The sequence below is a fragment of the Vombatus ursinus genome, unplaced genomic scaffold (genome assembly GCF_900497805.2).
Source record: "Vombatus ursinus unplaced genomic scaffold, bare-nosed wombat genome assembly UNPS02014780.1, whole genome shotgun sequence".
NCBI classification, from domain to species: domain Eukaryota; kingdom Metazoa; phylum Chordata; class Mammalia; order Diprotodontia; family Vombatidae; genus Vombatus; species Vombatus ursinus.
The window spans coordinates 2,091,863-2,112,337 of NW_020954558.1; the positions used below are offsets into that span (position 1 = coordinate 2,091,863).

The 20,475-nt window shown below is 43.8% G+C and overlaps 2 protein-coding genes across 2 annotated transcripts in view; one reads left to right on the forward strand and one right to left on the reverse strand.

Moving 5' to 3' along the window:
• Positions 1-6,986, reverse strand: part of LOC114046051 (short transient receptor potential channel 2-like) — a 50,281-nt gene extending 43,295 nt beyond the window's left edge. Inside the window, exons 1-4 of the mRNA XM_027866265.1 lie at positions 6,898-6,986; positions 2,329-2,486; positions 1,089-1,230; positions 27-182 (exon numbers count right to left, since the gene is read on the reverse strand). Coding sequence (XP_027722066.1) covers positions 27-182; positions 1,089-1,230; positions 2,329-2,373 — 343 coding nt within the window. The 5' untranslated portion in view covers positions 2,374-2,486; positions 6,898-6,986. The remainder of the gene's footprint in view (positions 1-26; positions 183-1,088; positions 1,231-2,328; positions 2,487-6,897) is intronic.
• Positions 6,987-7,533: 547 nt separating this feature from the next.
• RNF121 (ring finger protein 121) overlaps positions 7,534-20,475 on the forward strand; it is a 94,047-nt gene continuing 81,105 nt past the window's right edge. The window contains exon 1 of the mRNA XM_027866287.1: positions 7,534-7,597. Within this exon, the coding sequence (XP_027722088.1) occupies positions 7,538-7,597 (60 nt within the window). The 5' untranslated portion in view covers positions 7,534-7,537. The remainder of the gene's footprint in view (positions 7,598-20,475) is intronic.

A 20,475-nucleotide genomic window follows, 5' to 3' on the forward strand; every position in this document is an offset into this window, starting at 1 on the left:
TCTCTCTCTTCCCCTCTCCTCTTTACCATCTTTAAACATGCGGACCCCTGAATGGTTCTTTCCCAGTTTGGAGTCAGCTGGTGACATCAGTGTGGCCATGGGAAGCAGGGTCAGAAAAGGTCTGCCTGGGGGCCAGGAGGAACGTCCCACATCCACCTGCAAGAAGGCACAGCCACAGTTCCCTAGGGACAAACAGGGCAGGGGAGCGATGAGCACTTTCTTTTACCTGCAGACAATTGGCTGGGGGGTGGAATACGAGCCAATTAGTTTTTGCTAAGAGTACTCTCTTCCTTCCAGAACTCGATTTAGACAGGGCTGAATCTTGGCTCTGTCTAATGACATTTGGGTGCTTCAACACCATCCAAGCCATCCCCCTCTGCCCATAATGAAGTCTCTGCTAATCCTTGATAAGCCCCTTCATTTCATATTATTCCTAGTACATAGCCTTCTCAATTTACACAGCTCCATCTCCTCCAAGAAACCTCTGCCCACCCCAATCCCTTCAGCAACTCATGGCTATAATTTGGCATAGATGACAACTACTTCTTAGTGCCTGTGGCCTATCTCTTGGATCAGATTGGGGAAAGGGGAATTCCTGAGGGCAGAGATCAGGTGTGTGTTCTCCCCTCTCAGACTAGCTTCCTCAAGGCAGATTCTCTCCCTTCAAACCAGAAGGTCCCTGAGGGATCCATGAGGACGGGGACTCAGGCTCCCACATTAGACTTAGGTCTCTTCATCCTTGTTTCTCCTTGAGTGTGAAATGACTCTACCCATGGCAGCTGTTCAGTGTTTACAACCAAAATGACCCTAGAGGTCTCTGAGACCCTTTCAGGGTGTCTGCAAGGTCAAAACTGTTTTCATAATAATACTGTTATGTTTTAATTTCTGATGTGGTTAATATTGATAGATATAACCCCTACACGTGAAAGCTCTTCAAGGGATCTCAGTAATTTTTAAGTGTAAAGGGGTCCTGAGACCAAGAAGTTTGAGAACTGCTAAACCCCCCTTGGGGGGTCTGGAGTGGATCTTACTGCTCTCGCCATCCTTCCCCACCCCGTACCACAAGGGTCCTGGCTACATTTCCTTACCCACATCAATGTAACTGATAGGCACAGCCCGTTCCAGCTGCAGCTCCACCTTGAGCTGCCCACTGTGGTCCTGAGGGGAGCAAAGCCAGGGCCTCACTGGTTCATTTGGGTCCAGCAGGTTTTCCACAGGGTACCTGGAGTCCTGGGCCAGAGGCCACAAAAAGAGTGGAGGTCATCAAAGGGAGGCCTCATTGAGCCAAAGGGAAGGGGGTTCCTTAGAGTGGGGGGGACACCTTTGAGAATAAGCTCCAACTTCTTGTGCCAAGGAAAGCTAAGGAGGTTGGTTTTCCTTTATTTTACCCAAGAAGATCATCTGAGAAGGAGCAGCAGAGTAGGTGACAATGGAAGAAAGGCTAACACAATGCCATTAGAACAGGAGCTCCCACATGGGCTCAGCTCAGTCGTTCCCTGGAAGGAGCCCCACAGCCGTGGCTCAGGGCCACTGCTGCCACTATCTGACTCTGGCCTCAGAGGGCAAGGATGCTCCCCAACATTCTGGTCTGACCTATGATTTCATCAGTGCAGGGAGGTCCCTGGGGGAACATTCTCTACTCCCGTTTTGTAACTTATAGTCTTAAAGTTACTAGAGGTATTGAGAGTTTAAGTGACTCACTCAGGATCACACAACCAGTATGCGTCAAGAGGGACTTGAACCCAGGTTTCCTGACCCTGAGGAGGGCTCTCTATCCGCTTGGTTTAACCCTATTAATCTAAGAAAAAAGATCTGCCTTATGATTAATAATTCTCATTTATATAATACGTTAAGGTTTAGAAAGTGCTTTCCTCATAATAATCCTGTGAGGTAGCTAGTCCAAGCATTATTATTCCCATTTTATAGATGAGGAGACTGAGCCTCAGAGAGGTTAAGTGACTTTCTCCAGGCTATGTGTATTAGGAGGTGATTTTACCCAGCTCTCCTGACTCCAAGTCCAGCACTCCTATATGGCCTATCACAAATGCCTGGGTGGGAAGTGTCACAAAGGGCAACCAAATGGCTGTTCAGGCATCTCCTTGTTAAGCATGTGGATCCATATGGATGGGAACCATATCTCCCCTAGTAAACTGGAGGCTTTCCAAGAGGAGAGCCGTGTCTTTCTATCGGATCAAGGGCTATGTCCCTGCCATCAGACCTAGGGCTCCCCAAGAACAGGACCACACCTCCCCTTCTGACTCAGAGGTGCCCAACGGCTGCATCTTTTAGCCCAAGGAGGATCCTATTTGCCTGAATTTCCCCTGTTACCTGAGAGGAAAACGATACCACATGGCTGATCTTCACAGGAGCCATGAGGCGGCACAGAAGGAAGGCAGCCACAAGCCCTTTCTCTCAAGATGCACACAAACCCTGTCACCACATTGGCCCTCTTGGCTTCTTCTTGGTCCCTTCAGTACATGATGATTCTGAGGAGAAAGAAATGTGGAGGGAGTGTGGGGCAGGGTGAAGCAAGAGAAGAAAATGTGTCCAAAGGAACAGTCTATCAGGAAAGAAGCATTTGTGAAATGGTCGATTTCTATACAGTCAGCCCTCGACTAGGTGCAGTGAAAGGACATCCGAAAGGAAGGCCTGTTCTGGTCTTTGAGAAACACTTAGTCTCTTCTAGCAAAGAAGCACACCCAAGAAACAAATGGAGAATAAATGCAAAATAACATTTAACTATCCCCTCTGCCTGCAGTGTCTTTTCCTCCAATTTACCTTCTAACAGACAACCAGCTGCACAACTTGAGCAAGTCATCCATGCTCTTTGAACCTGTATTTCCTTAACTATAAAACAGGGCTAATGAAGATTCTCCTGCCTCTCCCCCAGGACTATCTTGAGAAAAGTACTTTGTGAATCATCAGTAATCGTATAAACGTGAGTTATTCATAGGCAATCATAGACAAGTCATTGAACCCTCTCTGAGCCTTGGTTTCCTCACAGGGTCAATGTAAGAAAAATAACTTGGTAAAACTTGAAGTCCCATCAAATTGAGAGTTACGATTCTGTGCATGCTGCCAGATTACTCTTTCTAATGCACATTATTCTCCTGCTCAAAAATAACTGATGGTTCCCCACTGCTTACAGGATAAAATCCAGACTCCTCCACCTCCCATTCCAGAGTTTCTGGGGGCTGCCCCTAGCCTTCTTTTCCAATCACACTTCCCACTGGTCCCCTTCTTACACCCTATACTTACACACTCCAGCCAGGCCATCTTTCCACTGACCCTGGAACATACTGTGCTTTCCCACATTTATGCCTTTGCCCTCTTTGGCCTGGGATGCCCTATCTTAGCTTCTACTGACTGAATTCAAAGCCATAGTTTAAACCCTATTTCAAATTTTCCCTTTCACAAAGCCTTCAATTATGCCACTTAAAGATCTCTCTCCTCTGAACTTAACACTTATAGTCTATACCATTTCTATACCATTCATCATATACTGAGAAGCAGTGGGGTATAATGGAAAGAGATGGGAGTTGTGGGTTCAAATCCTTGCCATTTATTAGTCTTGCCATTTATTTGCTCTTTGGTAATTTTCCTTCTCTAAGGTTTAGTTTTCTTATCTGTAAAATAACACTTTATACTACCTTTCTCATAAGGTTATTGTGCAAAAACTTGTATAAACTTCAAAGCACAAGAGAGATGGGAGCTATACACTGTCTTGTACAATAGTTGCTTGTAAGCCCCTGGGGGACAGAGACCTGTCTTCTTCTATCTATCCCCTACAGCAACCAGAACATGCCCATGCAGGACAAATTCAATCAAAAACATGGCTAACATATGAACTGCATAGAGATTTGTCTGTGGTCTGAGTGTGTATGGAGTAGAAGGGGTTTATAGGAGGTATAGTGGGTTTGGCTACTTTGGGTTGGTCAGTGGAGTGTTAAACAACACAGGGTTGTGTTGGGTAGAGAGCATAGGTAGAGATTAGTGAGACAGGAATTGTGCAGTGTAGAGAGAAGTATGTTAGGCAAGTCAAGGAATGCATATAGAGGATGTTGGGAAAAAGCATGTCAATGGGTGTAGCTACATGAGGGATGGTGTGCCTGTATTTAGACTCTGTCAGGGAACAGTATATGGTGGTATTAGGAGGTGAGGTAAGGGATGAGGTAGAGCATTAGGGTTGGTCATATAAGTACAGTGTAAGCAAGAAAAATTCAGTGTAAGGAGATATAACAAATGGAGTGGGTAGGGATGATGAGGGTATGTACATGTGGATAGGAAATCCAGTGGCTAAAGGGAATACTGGGAATGAGGCCAAGGGCATGTAGGTCTAGTCAGTATTTTTGAGAATGTGTGCAGTGGGGAGCATCTGGGGGCTAAAGAGGGTAACACAAGGGTTTAAAGAGTAGATTAGGGGGCAGCTAGGTGGAGCAGTGGATAGAGCACCAGCCCTGGATTCAGAAGGACCTGAGTTCAAATCTGGCCTTAGACACATAACACTTACTAGCTGTGTGACCCTGGGCAAGTTACTTAACCCCCATTGCCCAACCAAGAAAAAACAAAACAAAACAAGAGTGGATTGGTGGCGCATCTATAAGGATATATGCAGTGAGGTTATGGGGGAAAGAGAAGGGCTGCATGTATGTAATGGAAGTCAAGTGTTTTTGTGTGTAATGTACCATATGGATAATATAGGGAAAGTGGTGTGTGGAGAAAAGCAGGGGATAGGACCAAGATGCATAATGGGGAATGGGTAGTGTTGTGTGGATATAAGGAATTGTGAATGTTAGGTGGGTTACTGTGTGCATGTATATGTGAAGGAATATGCAGTTTGAGGAATCTGAGGTACACTCACAATATAGGAGACGTGGAAGGGGTGTACATAGAGTAGATTCTTGGGTATGTATGTGTCTAGAGAGATCCAGTTTGTATGCAGGGGATGTGCCCAGTGTGTAGGGACCTAGGGAATGGGACAGGGTATATAAAGTCCATTTAAAGATTTGTAAGAATATTCAGTGAGGGATAATGGATGGATCAGGGCAGGTATGGCTGGTCATATATAAGGGAGCATACAATGCAGTGGATGTAAGGAGTGGTTGTAGGGCAGGTCAGTGGGGAAGGAGGTACTGATTTGTCACATAGAGCAAGGAGAAGGAGTATAGGAAATGGGCCAGGGTATAAAGGGCTGGCTGGAGGGGAGAGATGGAGAGATTCACAGGGTAGGTTTGAGTGTGAGGGATGGGAGCAAACTGGCCCCACAAATCATTCTCTACTTATAATCTTCAATCTCTTCTAATGGGTTGGTTCCATCCCTACAAAACGGCCCAGATCTTCCTAGCCATAAAAAAAAAACCCTCACTTGACCCTACCATCCCCTGGCTATCATCCTTTATCTTTCTTCCCTTTCCCAGAAGGGAATAGTGTAGTCCTGGACAATCACTTCCTCATCTCCCACTCCCTTAACCCTAGGCAAAGAGGCTTCTGACCTCAACACTACAACAGTCCTGCACAACCCACCATTGATTATGGCTGCAGACCGTGGCAAGCCGAAGGATTTCCTCTACATATAAAGGATGTTCTTTATATTTTTCATGGGCCTTGGAAATCCTTTGGTGACTTGCAGGCTGCAGGTTGTGCAGGCCAGTTCTACAGTAACTATGTGCTCCAAAGTTCCAAATGACCTCTAAATTTCCCCCTTACACTGTTGGCCATTCTGCTCCTGGATACTCTCTTTGAGTTTTTGTGACTAGGTTCCTCCTCTGTACCCTTCCTTTCTGTCTGATGGCTCCTTCTCAGTCTCTTTTGTGGAATCACTCCCCACCTCTTACCCCAACTCTTCCCCTCCCCCCAACCCTGTGTGTGTGTTCTCTAAAGTTCAGGTCTTGAGCACTCTTCTCTTTTCTTTCTCTCTCTGAGACTTCGTTAGCTCCCTCAAGTTCAAATACTAGAATCTCCAGGAAGGTGACTCCTAAAATCTACATTCTTCACATCCTCATCTCCATCCCTTTTTCTCTACTCATACTTCAATTTAATTCAATAAACATTGTCTATTCACTGTGCTAAGTATCGGGATATAAGGAAGAAGTCCTTGCCCTCAAGGAGCTTACAATCTAAAGAAGGGAAACATAAGGAAGCAGACAATGGTGGAGGTGAGGGTCTTACTTCTTTCTATCCCTTTCCTTCCTGATACTTGGTCTCTACTCTGAGCTTTCCCCCTCCTGGAATGCTCTCCCTCCTCAATCTCCGACTCCCCTCTACCCTTGCTTCCTTCAAAGCCAATTAAAATTCCATCTTCTACAGAAGCCCTTCAGTGCTAGGATCTTCCCGCTGCCAATTATTTCCTAGTTACCCTGTCTGTACATAGTTATTTGCTTGCTGTCTCCCCCATTAGACTGTGAACTGGATGGTTTTCCTGCCTTTCTTTGCATCCTCCTCGTCTGGAACGCTTTGTTGTTATTGTGTCGTTTCAATTTGTCCGGCTCTCCGTAACCCCATTTACGGTTTTCTTGGCAAAGATACTGGACTGGTTTGCCATTTCCTTCTCCAGCTTATTTTACAGATGAGGAAACTGAGACAAACAGGGGAAGTGACTTGCCCAGGTTCACAATTAGTAGGTGTCTGCGGCCAGATTTGAACTTAGGTGCTCCAGATTCCAAGCCCAGGGCTCTATCCACTTGGCCAGCCGGCTGTCCCTGCCTGGAACACAGTGGGCGCTTAATAAGTGCTTGCAGATTTGTCTCGCTGAGAGCCTCCTCCCCTCGCGCCAGGATTGCTGCAGCAGCCTGCTTGCTGGTCTCCCTGCCCCAGCTCTCTCCCCACTCCGCTCCGTTCTCCACTCGGCTGCCTAAAGTTCATGTCCGCAAGCTCCTACACAAGCTGCCACCAACCTACCTTTCCAGCCTCACTTCTCATTCCTCCCCTTCTCGCCTCTCCAGTCACATCACCTAGGTTCCCGCCACAACAGCACTCTGACCTCCAACCTCCAACCCCTGGCCCCGCCCTCGCGCGGGCTCCCTTTACTCGCTAAGGGAGGGAAGGCGCCACTTTCTATTTCTGTACAGCCTCTCCTAGGCAACTTTCCACACCCCAATCTTTCGGTGCACGCTGGGACTCGTAGTCCTCAGCGCCGGAGCTGCGAGGGGGGAGGGGGGAGGAGCGTTGAGTGTGAGCTAAGGGAGCATCACCCAAGTGCGTCCTTTCTTCAGAACCATACCCGGCCCTAGAGGAGTCAGGGAGAGTTTCAGAGAAAGAGATGCCCAACTTTCCTCAACAAGACCTACGCTTACATTGTTCATAGGATTTGGGAACGTTTCCAAAGCTTGGCGGTTCCCTCGGGTAGATACGGAGGCAGTCCGAAGGGAGGAGCAGGACGACGCTCCCTCAAACACTGACAGCTCCTTTAGGTTACTTCGAGGCCCCGCCCCTCCCGGACCAAGCTGCCGCCGATGACTGGCTAGGAGATACCGAACGGCGGAAGCAGCTGGCGCTGGGCTGAGGAGGCGGACGCAGGCGCAGAGCGAGAGTGGGGAAGATGGCGGCGGTGGTGGAGGTGGAGGTTGGAGGTGCCGCCGGCGAACGGGACCTGGAGGAGGTGAGAGGCCTGGGGGGACCCCTAGAGAGCCTGAGGAGCGGTCCCTGGGGGAAGGTCCCCGGGCGAAGAGTGACAGGCATGGGGGAGGGACAAGGGCCTGAGGGGTCACGGGGGGGCGGACCCTCGAAGGCTCCCAGGGACCAGCGATGGAGCTCCGAAGGCGTAGGGCCTGAGAGAGCCCCTGCAGGACGGGAGCGGGTGCTGAGGAGGGGCGACTGAGGGGGGCGAGTGCATCCTGAGAAGAGAAGTGAGGGGAGGGCGTGCCAAGGAGGGTCACTGAGGGGAAAGCTTGGGGAGGCAGCGGAACAGGGGGGAAGTGACATTGGTAGTTTTGGAATAGAGAGGACCTGAGTTCGAATTCTGAATTTGCAACCAAGTACCTATGTGACCTTGGGTAGTGAGTCAGTTAATAAGCACTTATTATGCTCCTGCTGCTTGCCAGGCGCTGTGATAGATGCTGGGTGTGCAAATACAAAAATGAGGCCGGTTCTGGCTTCAAGGAATTTTCATTTTCCTGAGCACTTCAGTGTTTTGGGCACCTCTTTCCTTCTGTATAAAATGAGGGGGTTGAACCAGAGCTGTCAGGCTCCTTCAGTCTCTAAATCTATGATCCTATAGTCGGACAGGGAAGATGGTGCAGAAGTCACTAAGATAGAGGAGGAAATGCTTTGAAGGGTCAAGAAGGAAGCGGGATGGGTCGAGGGAGAGAAAAGGGTGCCTTTCTAGCAAAGAGAAAGTCACCTACCTGTTAACATCTATAGAAATATGTTATAGAATGGTGGAGATTTGGTGATTGCTAGGCATCTAGTTAATAAGGGCCCTGCCTGGGACCATAAAAAGGGAAAAGGAGCCTCTGAGCCAGTGGGAACCAAGGGTGTCACAAGTAGGGGCTAGAGGACAGATAAGAGACTGAGCCTGAGAAATTGATAAGAATTGAGAAACTTAAGCTTTTTGTCCTAGCAGGCCCTGGTTCTGGGCTGGGAATCAGAAGAACCAGCTGACTGTAGTTCCTTGCCTGCTAACTTGCCCTATGAGCTTGGGCAAGCCCCTTCCCCACTCTTGGCCTAAGTTTTCCTATCTAATGATTATCTGTCACTGGAGCAGTCCAACAGAGACTGATTGGCTATCTGTAAAGAATATTTCAACTTGGACTAGATGCCTTCAGAGGTCCCTTCCAGCCCTAGGATTCTAAGATACTAAGGATATAATGTGTATGAAAGCACTTTGAAAATTAATCAATTGATGACCATTGAATTATAAGCACCCCTTTAGAGGGACTGTTTTTGCCTTTCTTGGTATTCTTTGGCCAGTTACTGGCACATAGTAGACACTTTATAAATGCTGGTTGACTTGCCAGGTTCTATGCTAAGCATTGGGGATACAAAGACAAAAGTGAAACAGGCCTTGTCCTCAAGAAGGTTATAATCTAACAGGGGAGACAGCATGTACATATGTGAGTATATACACATGATATATTCAAGACAAATAGGTAATTTTGAGAGGAAGTACACTAACAGCTCGGAGACCTGGAAGATTTCATGTAGAAGTTGGTGGTTGAGCTGGATCTTGAAGAAACCCAGGAATTCTAAGAGGCAGAAGAGAGGAGGGAGTGAATTCCAAGCATGGAGGAAAAATGCAAAGTTGTAAAGATAAGGAGCTGGATTGAGAATTTTCCTGTGTACTAAACCGTAAGTAGACCAGTATGTTTGGATCATAAAGTGCATGGAGAGTAGTAATGTGTAGGGAACTTAGAAAGGTTGGAAGGAGCCAGGTTATGAAAAGATTTAAGTCCCATTATATTTATAATGAATTATAATTTGTTCTAGAGTTAACAAGAAGCCACTGGAGTTTGAATTGGACTGGGGACAGGTAACATGATCAGACCTTCTGATTAGGAAAATTGCTTGGATAGCTGTATGGAGGATGGTTTGGAATGAGGAAAGGCTTGAAGTAGAGAGACCAATTAGGAGTCTGTTCCGTTTGTCCAGGTGAGAAAGTGATAAGGGCTTGAAATAGTGTGGTGCTTGTGTGAGCATAGAAGAGAGGAGAGGGGGAATATTCAAAAGATATAAACAAGATTTAGCAACTGACTGAGGATGTGTAGGGTGAGTGAGAGTGATAAGTCAAGAATGATATCAAAGCTGCAAACCTGGGTGTTTGAAAGGATGCTGTTGCCCTATAATGATTATAGAATAGTTCAGAAAAGGAGTGAGTTTGAGGGGAAAGAGGAGTTTGATTTGAACATCCAGATCTAAACGTGAGCTAGGCAGCTGGCAATGGAAAATTGGGGCTCAGGAGAGAGACTCTGAAAATGAGAATATGTAGAAAAAAGAGAAGGTCTAAGACAGCTTTTGTTGTACACTTCACATTTGGTGTAACAAGGATGAAGATCCAACAAAGGAGACTGATGAGGAAAACCATGAGAGAACAGTGTCACAAAAACAGAAGAAAATGTGTTCAACAGTGTGTAATGCTGTAGAGAGGTAAAGAAAGCTGAGGCTTGAGAAGAGACCATTAGATTTAGTAATTAAGAGATAATTGGTAACTTTGGAGAGAGCAGTTTCAGCTGAGCAGTGAAGTTGGAAGTCAAATTTCAAGGGGTTGAGAAGAGGAAGAGAAAAGTATGAAGTATTATATACATGTAAAGTGAGATGGGTGTATAATTTAAGTATCATGGCCTACTGACCTTATGGGTAGTCAGAGATATAGCTAAATATAAAGGAAATACAGGCCATATGGGGTTTGTGCTACATTTCTTCTCTTCTAATTTCTGAGACATCCTTGTTTCTGAATGGTGTCGTTGCATTATAACTTGTGGGAAACCTAGGACCTGGCTTCTCATAAAACTTATCTGTTTAGTCCCTTGAGAGGGGACCCAAGTCACTGGTTTTATATGTTTAGGAAAATTATCAAGGTATAATGTATAAAAATACAATATGAAAATGTGCTTAAAGCACTTTGAAAACCTTTGAAAACATAAACATAAGCTATTATTATTATAAATCGTTATTTGACTAGAAGCTCTAGACTGGCAGAAACTCCTACCTTTGGTTTAGGAACTAACTTTAGAGTGAGAATATAGCCAACATACTGTACTGTAAAAGGACCAGGCATTTCTCGCCCCTGTAACTCTACCTGAATTTGAGAATCCTTCATCCACAGAGGAAAGCATTTAATACTCTTTGCATCTGGCACCAGTGTCACGGAACTGTAAAAGTTATTAGATTTGTTCATCTTGGACCCAAAGGGCAGATCTAGGAGCAGAGGAAGAAAGTCTCCGAGAGACAGAGTTAGGTTTAATGTAAGGAAAATTTCCTAACAAGTAAAGTTGTCAAAAAGTGTGGTGGGTTTTCTCATGAGGTAGTGAGTTGCCGGTCACTGAAGGTCTTTAAGCAGAGGCTGGGTGGCTATAATATTGGGGATGTTTTGGAGAAGATTCCTGCTTAGGTATGGTTTGAACTAAATGATTTCAAGTTCCTTCCAACTCTTAGAATCTTGAAACTTTTTAGAGCTGGAAGGGACATTGAAGATCATCTCTGGAAGCCCAGAGATAGGAAGTGACTTGCTGGAGGCCATGGAGTGGCAGAGCAGAGACAAAAATCCAGGTTCAGTGTTTTCTCCCCTCTTAACTTTGTAAATGTAAAGTAACGGGCAATTAAAATGTTAGTTATTATCAAACTGCCCAACTGTAGTAGTGGAGGGCTTACACTCCTATAGTTATCCTCAGTTATCCAAAGAAGGAGAGCGTGAAAGCTCTTTAGATTATGAACAACTTGGCTGAGTGGTAGGACTGATGAATTTTCATTTCCTTTGGGAAAATGGCTCCTGCCATGGACAAGAATTGTAGAGGCAGCTATGAGGATCAAGGGTTTAAGATGTTCTTAACACAATATAAGCTGTGAAGGGGCAGCTGTTAGTCCATCTATTATGTATGTTCCTTACTAGAAGCATATCTTATTTTCCCCCTTTGGATAATCCTAAAACTTGAGAAATGGGACTTTATCAACTAAGGCCCTATTGTATTGGTGAGGTGGTTAGAAGAATGGACTGAGTATTGAGAGTCCTAATTAATGAAGTCCTTATTAGGACACGAGATACAGAATGTTAGAGCTAGAAGGGATCTTAAACCAAGTTCATAGCTAATGTTTGCAAAGGGCTTTACTTATGTTATTTCACATTGGATGTTGGTATAGAAAAGAGCATTAGATTGACTAGAATAGAGAACGTCAGAGCCAGAAGTATCAGAACTGGGAGGAACCTTAGGGACTGTTATCTAGTTCGGTGCCCTCATATTGCAGAAGTGAAACTGAGGAAGATGTTTTCATAAAGTCATACAAGGAGTTCTTGCAAGAGTTAGGACTGGAACTCAGATCTTCTGACTCCAAATCCAAGTTCTTTTCTACTTCATTATGATACCACTCGGGGAATTTACATTCAGCATGGATGGTGGTATGTTTCCTAAGCTGCTGTTTGTGTCAGGGTGAATTGTTAAAATTGTAGAATTTTAGATTGTTTAAATTGTAGGATTTCCACAGCTGATAAACATGCAAATCTATCAGAATTGCTGACAGTTGAGAGAATTTTGAGATCCTTGATGTAAAGGAATAAAACTATTAAAAAGGCTGAAGTACTGAAGTCAGAAGGACCTGAGTTCAAATCTGGCCTCATTCCAAACACTTGACACTTAACTAACTGTGTGACCCTGGGCAAGTCACTTAACCCTAATTGCCTCGAGAGGAAAAAAAAAGACTGAAATAAATGGTGAATTGATTTGCTGCTCCATGTGGAGTTAGATTATTGGTCCTGGGTTCCACATAATGAGAGCCAAGGACCATACTTAGTACCTCGCATAGGCATTGTGGAGAGAAAACAGAAAACATTCATTTCCACAGGCATTTATTAAGCCCTCACCTATGTACAACATATTGAGCTAGATACTAGGAATGCAAAGGAAAATTCAAACAACCTCTGCTTACAAGAAGTTTTTGTGGGAGGACCATGTAAACAGATAAGTAAATACAAAATATACAGAGTAATTTTGTGGAGGCAGGGAGAGCACTCAGAACTGGAGGAGTCAGGAAATGCTTCTTGTAGAAGGTGGCACATGAGCTACAAAAATACACAAAGTAATTTCTAGAAGTATGGGAGAGTACTAAGAATTGGGGCAGTAGGAAGAGGTCTTGTAGCAATTGCACTTGAGCCGAGCATTGAAAGAACTAGGGATTTGGAAAGATAAGGTGAGGAGGGAGAGCATTCCAAGCTTCAGGGACAGTCTGAGCAAAGGCATAGAAACTGGAGAAGACATATCTTATTTGAGGAGCAGTAAGGCCAGTTGGCTGGATTGTAAAGTGTGTTAAGGGGAGTATTGTATAATACTGGAAAGGGTAGATGCTTAAAAAAGTGGAGTGGAGCCAGATAGCGAAGGACTTCAAATGCCAAATGAAGGAGTCTTGTTTTTGATTCTAGAAGCAGTGTTAAGCAGAGGTATTTTTTGAGAGAAGGGGATAGATTTGAGAGGTGTTGTGGAGGTAGCAAATTTGGCAACTGCTTAGATATTGGAGAGAACAAAGAGTTTGGATGACCCTGATGTTGTGAACTTGGGTGACTGGAAGAATAATGGTGCCCCTAATAGAAGAAAGTTAGGAAGTTTTGGAAGAAAAAGAATGAGTTCTGTTTTGGACATGCTAAGTTGGAGATGGCTATGGGAATCCAAAGGGAAGTATCAAATAAGTAGTTGGTGATTCAAAACTGGAACTCAGGAGAAAGTTTAAATTAGAATTATCTGCATAAAGATTAATGGATGAAAAAACATTTTTAAGCTCTTTTGTGCCAGCACTATTGTTCATCCTTCATTCTCGAAGAGGACCGATCCATCAGGATTGACAGGGTGTCTTTTTTTTTTTTTAGGCAGTTGGGGTTAAGTGACTTGCCCAGGGTCACACAGCTAGTAAGTGTCAAGTGTTTGGTCTGAGGCCCTAATTTGAACTCAGGTCCTCCTGACTCCCCGGCCGGTGCTGTATCCACTGCACCACCTAGCTGCCCCCAACAGGGTTTCTTGACTTGCAAGTGAATTGCTTTTAGGTGAGGCAGAACTATGCAAAGTCATTAGCCCCACTCTCCCCTCCAGTCAATGGAATCCAGTGATGCAAGGGATACACAGATAGATGTGGGACTCCTGCCCTCAAGGAGCTTATGTTCTAATTGAGTAAGACACATATATAGGGAAGTGGTAGCCAGAGAAGTGGGCTTTGATCTAGGGAGTGATAGAGATGGTTAGTGGACCTATAGGACCAATTGTCATGCCCTTTCCAGAAGCAGTGGTAGTATTGATTTGATTACTTTTCCTGGAGCAAGAGATAGAAAGGACAGGGAGAAGGTTAGGATGTTTGAGGTATACGTGATGCTTGTTAAAGGTAGTGAATTAATGAGTTTGCGCTCATTCATGAGAGCTGAGGAGGTCATGAAAGAGAATAGACAGTAGCCCAAGTCAGAGAAAGCCCTGGGATACACCTTGAAAAGGAAACAGGACTTGAATGATGATCCTGTAAAGGATGCTGAGAAGTATTAATATAGGTGGGAGAACCCAGAGAGAAGAGATATCAAGAAAACCCTGGCATGTACTGTTTGTTGTTTATGGAGATGACCGTACTGGACCAGAAAGTTCTGCATGGTTTTGTTTTTGTTTTTTGACTGGGCCTGTGATACTCAGCTTGTTACCTGCCTGCCAAAATACCCATCAACACTTGCCTTAAAACTTAGGTATAGTGATACCTGGATCACCAAATGAATGAATGAAAGAAAATACATTAGCGTTGTGCTAAATTCTAGCATTCTAGTACTTACTTTGTGCCAGGCTGACTACTAGGCATGTAATACAAAGACAAAGGTTGATCACAACCGTAGCACCTCTCAAAGACTATCTACTAAGTTGGTCAGCAAGGCTTGGTAATTGGGTATGAATGCTGAGAGAAGAAAGAATGAAAGGTTTTGAATATGGGACATGGTGAATAGTGATTCCAGGTATTGTACCTGTTGAGAACAAGAGACAATGTAGTACGTGAACCATCATGATTTGTGGCACAGATGTTCCAGTGCACCTAGTTGTGGAATATCACTGCTGGAACTACCTTGACTCTGTTTGCCAAGGGCAATACAAATTTCCTTTTTACCTCCTAGTGAATTGAAAAAACTGATCAAGGTTTGGAAAGCTTCACTTTTATACTACATAAAAAAATAACCCCCATTTCTGTAGCACTTTACAGTTAACAAAGCACTTTCCTTACAACAAGCCTATGAGTATTGTTATTCCCATTTGACAGATGTAGAAGGTAAGGTACAAAATGTGGGAAGGACCTATCCACAATCAAATAGTTAATAAGTGGCAAAACCAGAACTTTAACCCATCCAGGTCTTGCAACTCTAAAACCAAATGCTTTTATTAAACAAGTACCTTCTGTCTTATATCAAAGCATAGAGAAAATGTTAGTTTTATTTTTAATAATTGTATACAGTTTCACTGTCACCATATAAATTCATAGAATTATAGGGTCATAGAGAAGAATTTTTTTTTAAAGTACAGTTCCTGCTTTGGTCCCATAGTACACTCCTGGAAACTGTTGAAAACTCTATCATTACAAAGCAAAATGGATTTGCACTTCTGTACTCATCTCCACTAATCTGTCTAATGCCATTGGTAGAAATTGTTGACTGAGAAAAGGCAGTTTAACATTTATGCCCTTCAGGCAGTATTCTTTGAAAGGTTCTTGGAAACCTTAACATGTCCAAAATTATACCATGAAATAAAAAGACTGTATTGACCAAGGAAGTAGCCCAGTGTTTGTCATTGCTTTCTTTGCTCTCTGTGAGGATGCCTTGTTTGCTCTTGTGAAAAATGCTTCTCTCAGTGCCTGGCGCATAGTAGGTATTTAATGAACGCTTGCTGATTAGACAAGAAAGAGCCTGGATTTGGAATCAGAATACCCAAGTTTGAGATCCAGTTTTGTTCTTTGTCAGTTTTGTGATTTAGGGTATAGGTCGCTTGATCTGAACCTCAGTTTTCTTACCTGTAAAATGAAAATTGTAATCTTTGCTCTCTTTGTCTCATTGGAGCATTCTGAAAATCAGAATAGGTAATGTACGTGAAAACACTTTGGAAGCTATAAAACCCTTTCTATATAAGTGTGAGCTTTCATCATCAGCTCTGATTTGTTCTCTTTTCCCTCCCTGTGTCAGAATTCATCTCTCACTGCTTCAGACCTCTCATAACATTCCTATGTAGGAGAAGGGGGAGACATACATCCCAGTTTAAAGATGAGAAAGTGAGGTCTACAATCATTTGCCTAAAGTTGTTCAGATGCTATAAATGTCCCGATGCAGTGTTGAGAGAGCAAGGCTGAAGGGCTCTAAGGAATCTGTGAGGCTTCCTGGAGGATGAGAGTCTTGAGCTAGACCTTGAAGAATAGATAAGATTGAATAGACAGAGGAGAGGAAAGGAGAGTCTTATCTTGGGTGGAAGCAAAGTAAAGCAAAGGATCAGCAGCAAGAATGAACCTGATTCTCTGTGGGAAAAGGGGACACCATCAGAGCCTCTCCTATATGCACTAGGGCCAGGGGTGGGAAACCTGTGGCCTCGGGGCCACATGTGGCCTTCTAGATCCTTGGGTGCAGCCTTTTGACTGAGTCCAAGTTTTCAGAACAAATCATTTTATTAAGGAGATTTGTTCTGTGAAGTTTCAATTCAATCAGAGGACATAGAGGGCCACATGTGGCCTTTAAGCCGCAGGTTCCCCATTCCTGCTAGGCCCTTCTTGGATACCCAGAATTCTAGACTGTTGGAGATGGAAGAGACCTAAGAGGACAAGTAATCTAACATCCTTACTTTATAAGAAGAACTAAGACACAGGAAAAAGAGATGGTTTTGCCTAAGGTCACATTGTGAATCAGTGGAAGTCAGGCTGACTTCTAGACCAGAGCATTCTGCAACTTTGAGATTCTCCGCTGGAAGGAGGAGATGATAAGATTAGTTCAGTTAGAGTAAAAGCAGAATTATAGCACTGGATAGGACCTTAGAGATGATTTAGTCCAATTCTCATTGTATAGAGAGGAAATGGAAACTTTGAGAGGGAGAGTGATTTGCATAGGGTCACAGAGCAAATTGGTGTCTGAGTGGTGTGGTGGGGGTGTACTATTAGAAGGGAAGGAAGAGTTTAAGAAAAAGGTACATCTTGAATTGTGAGGAAAATGAGCTGGCTTGACCTGAGGAAACTCAATGTGCTGGAAGAACGCCCACTATTCTGGCAGGTGTGAAGACACGTGGAGCATGTGTACTCCACTGGAAGTAGCCCTATATAGCCAGCATTGGCTGACCAGCCTGGTTTGGACCTTAGAAAGCTTTTTCTTATCATGGGGAAGAGCCAATTCCCAACTGGGGGATTAAAGGAGTACTACTAACCCTGTGCCAAAGGAAAACCTGTCTAAAGCTTAGACTGAATTCAGTTCTGCCAACATTTATTAAGCACCTCTTATATGCAAGGTGCTGTGCTAGGTTTTAGGGCTACAAAGACAAAAAAACAAGCTCCTCCCCTGGCCAGAGGTGGAGGCAAGGTGGCAGGTACTACAATTGAAGGACCTAGGAAAACCTTACCTGGGAGGAGCCATTGAGCAGAGCCTAGAAAGAACGTGATAATAATATCTAACATTTATATAGCACTTACTATGTGCTAGGAAGCCAACCTCTTTACAATTATTATCTCATTTGATCCTCACAACAGCCCTGGGAAATAGGTGCTATTAGTATCCTGATTTTACAGTTGAGGAAACTGAGGGAAATAGAGGTGAAGTGACTTGCCCAGAGTCATACACCTAGTCAGTGTCTGAGGCTGTATTTGAACTCAGGTCTTCCTGACACCAGACCTAGAACTCTACCCCATGGTGCCCCCTTGATGCACCATAAAGATTCTAGTGGGTCGGGGTACTCTCAAAACTAAACCTCAAGTGCCAAAACAAGTCCCACCTCTGTTGTGAAGCTTTTCCCGATTTCCCTAGTTGTTAGTGCTCTTCCTTTCTTAAAATTATCTTGTATTTTCTTGTGTGTAAAAAGTATATGGCTTCCTTCTGTGAGAAAGGATTTTGAGGATTTCTTTGTTTAATGTCCTTAGAGCCTAGCACAGGGCCTTGGAAGCACTCCCCTAGTCTGGGATGAACTCGATGACACAGAGCTGGGAATACAAAGAGTGAAACGATCCCCACTCCCATTGACTTTACATTCTACTAGTGAGGTGGGGGGTGGGGGCGCCTGTCGGGCAGTTAATAAGCTCATTTGAATAGGAGACAGAGTTCAGAAAGGGGTACACTCCAAACACAGAGGCTGGCCTATACAAAAGTCCTTTTTACTTCCTTCTTTCAGGGAGAGCTCTTCGCCTGCAGTAGTGAAGACCTGAGTTCAAATCCTAGGCAAATCACTTAACTATCTGCCTCGCTTTCCTCACCTGTAAAATTGCGATAATAGCACCTACCTCCCTGGGTTGCTGAGAAGATTAAATTAGTTAACATTTGTAAAGTATAGTGGCATATAGTAGGTGTTTAAGAAATGCTTTTTCCCTTCCTTCTTTCCTCCTTTTTTCTGACACTGCCATCACCCTGATACAGGCCCACATTACCTCATGCCTGGATTATTGCAAAAGTCTACTAGTTTTGTCTCCTTACCTCTAGTCTCCTCTGTACACAGCTAGCATCTTAAAACACAAGTCTGGCCATGTCACTGTGCTATCCAGTAAACTGGAGTAGCTCCCAGTCACCTCCAGGATCAAATATAAAATTCTCAAATTTTAAAGCCCTTCATTATCCTTTCAGTCTTCTTATATCTCATACACACATCCCTTCCCTCCACCCCCCCAACCCCTCCAGCCACACTCTTTGATCCAGCAAAATTGGTCTCCTTGCTGTTCCTTGAAGACTGTCTGTCTCCCACTTGGCATTTTCCCAGGCAGTCCTCCATTTCTGGAACTCTCTCCCTCCTCAGCTCGACCTCTTTACTTTCCCTAACCTCCTTCAAGTCACAACTAAAATCCCACCTTCTGCAAAAAGCCTTTCCCAGTGTCTCTTAATGCTAGTGCCTTCCCTATGTGATTGCCTTCAACTTATCCTATAGAGGAAATATCTTGCTTGTGCATAGTTGTTTGCATGTTGCCTCCCCCGTTAAAAAGTAAGCTCCTTGAAGGCATTTCTTTGTATCCCCAATGCTTAGCACATAATGCTTGGAACATATCAAGCTATTAATAAATGCTTGTTGACTTGACAAGGAAGCTTCCTATCACTTCTATCTAGTATCATATGTGAACTCTTTAGCTTTTAAACCATATACAATCTGGCCCCAAACTGTCTTTCCAACCTAATTGGATATTATTCAACACCACCACCACCCACCTGTCTTTGATCCAGTCAAACTTGTCTTCCCTCTGTTCCTTGTAGAAGTACTTGTTTTCATCTCTCTAATACACTTTTATTATTGTGTATTGCATTTATCTTTGTACCTGTCATTCAGAGTGTAGAGGGAAGTGAGCTCCTTGGGGAGCTTATCTACACCTATGCACTGAGCACAGAGCTCTACACACAGGCATTTAATAATTGGTTGTTGAATTGAATTGTGCCTTAGCCATTTTGCCAGAGTATTATTACTACTTGATTACAGTATTTCTCATAAGTTAGTGGAATGAGCCCTAGGTTTCAGGGATAAAAGCCCAAGTTCTAGTCTCAGGTCTGCTGCTGATTTTATTTTTTTCTGGTCCAGATCTGTTATTTCATTGGTAGAGAGAATACCTGCTAAGGAAACTTCCTCCACCAATCAGATTGCCACCAGCTTTGCAATTCATAATTTTAGAGTTACCTAGGACACTGAAGGATTAATCAGCTTTTCCAGGGTCACACAGCTAGTGTGTGTCAGAGACAAAATCAGGTCTTCATGACTTAAGGGTCAGCTATGACACATTGTCTTTCATCTTAGAATCACAGATTTTAAAAGGGCCTTATAAAGGTCAAGTTCAGCCTTTCCTTTTACCTGGGAGGAAACTGACAACTTGTCAGTTTCTTGGAAAAGAAAGTGACAAAATGACTTTTGAACTGATAAATGCAGCTGAAGTACCCAGTAGTGGAGCCACTTACAGAACTCAAATCTGTATGTCTATCTTTTCAACCCAACCAGATAATAATTAGTTCCTGGAGAACAATGAACACATACCTTTTCTTTTCTTTGCCCCCTATAGGGGGAGGGAGCTTCCTGTCAATAAATACTTGTAAAATGACTGAATGAATAAATGTATATTCTTTTAAGTAAAATTTTATTTTAAATGTGAAAGCTACTCCTAGCTCACATTCTTAGTTGTACAAAATTGCCCAGCCCTTGTATGTAAAGAATGTACTTTTATCCAATCATTTACAAGAATTTATGGAGTCCCATCAAAATGCTTAGCCTATGCCCCCACTGAATGGGAGCAAGAGGAAAAATAAAAGGCATGTTTTCACTGCCCTCCAGGAAATTATTACCATCCATTTGGGTTGACATTCTAAAGTTTAGAGTAAGTGCTACTTGTATTGTGTTGAAAGAAGTGAGGTCTAACTCGGTGAAAAACCTTCAAAAGACCCACAGGCAGTTTGTTGTAATGGGAAAAGCACTGAATTTGAAACCTGAGGATCTGGGTTTGAGTTCTAGCTCGTTTACTGACTAACCATGTGACCATAGGCCTCATGGCCAACTGGAAAATGGAGTTAATAATCCCTGCCCGGTCAGCCTTATGTGATTCTGAGAAATTGTTTTATAAACTATGAACATGAATCATCAATATTCGAATATAGTAAGAAACTGATACCCTTTCCTCCCCATC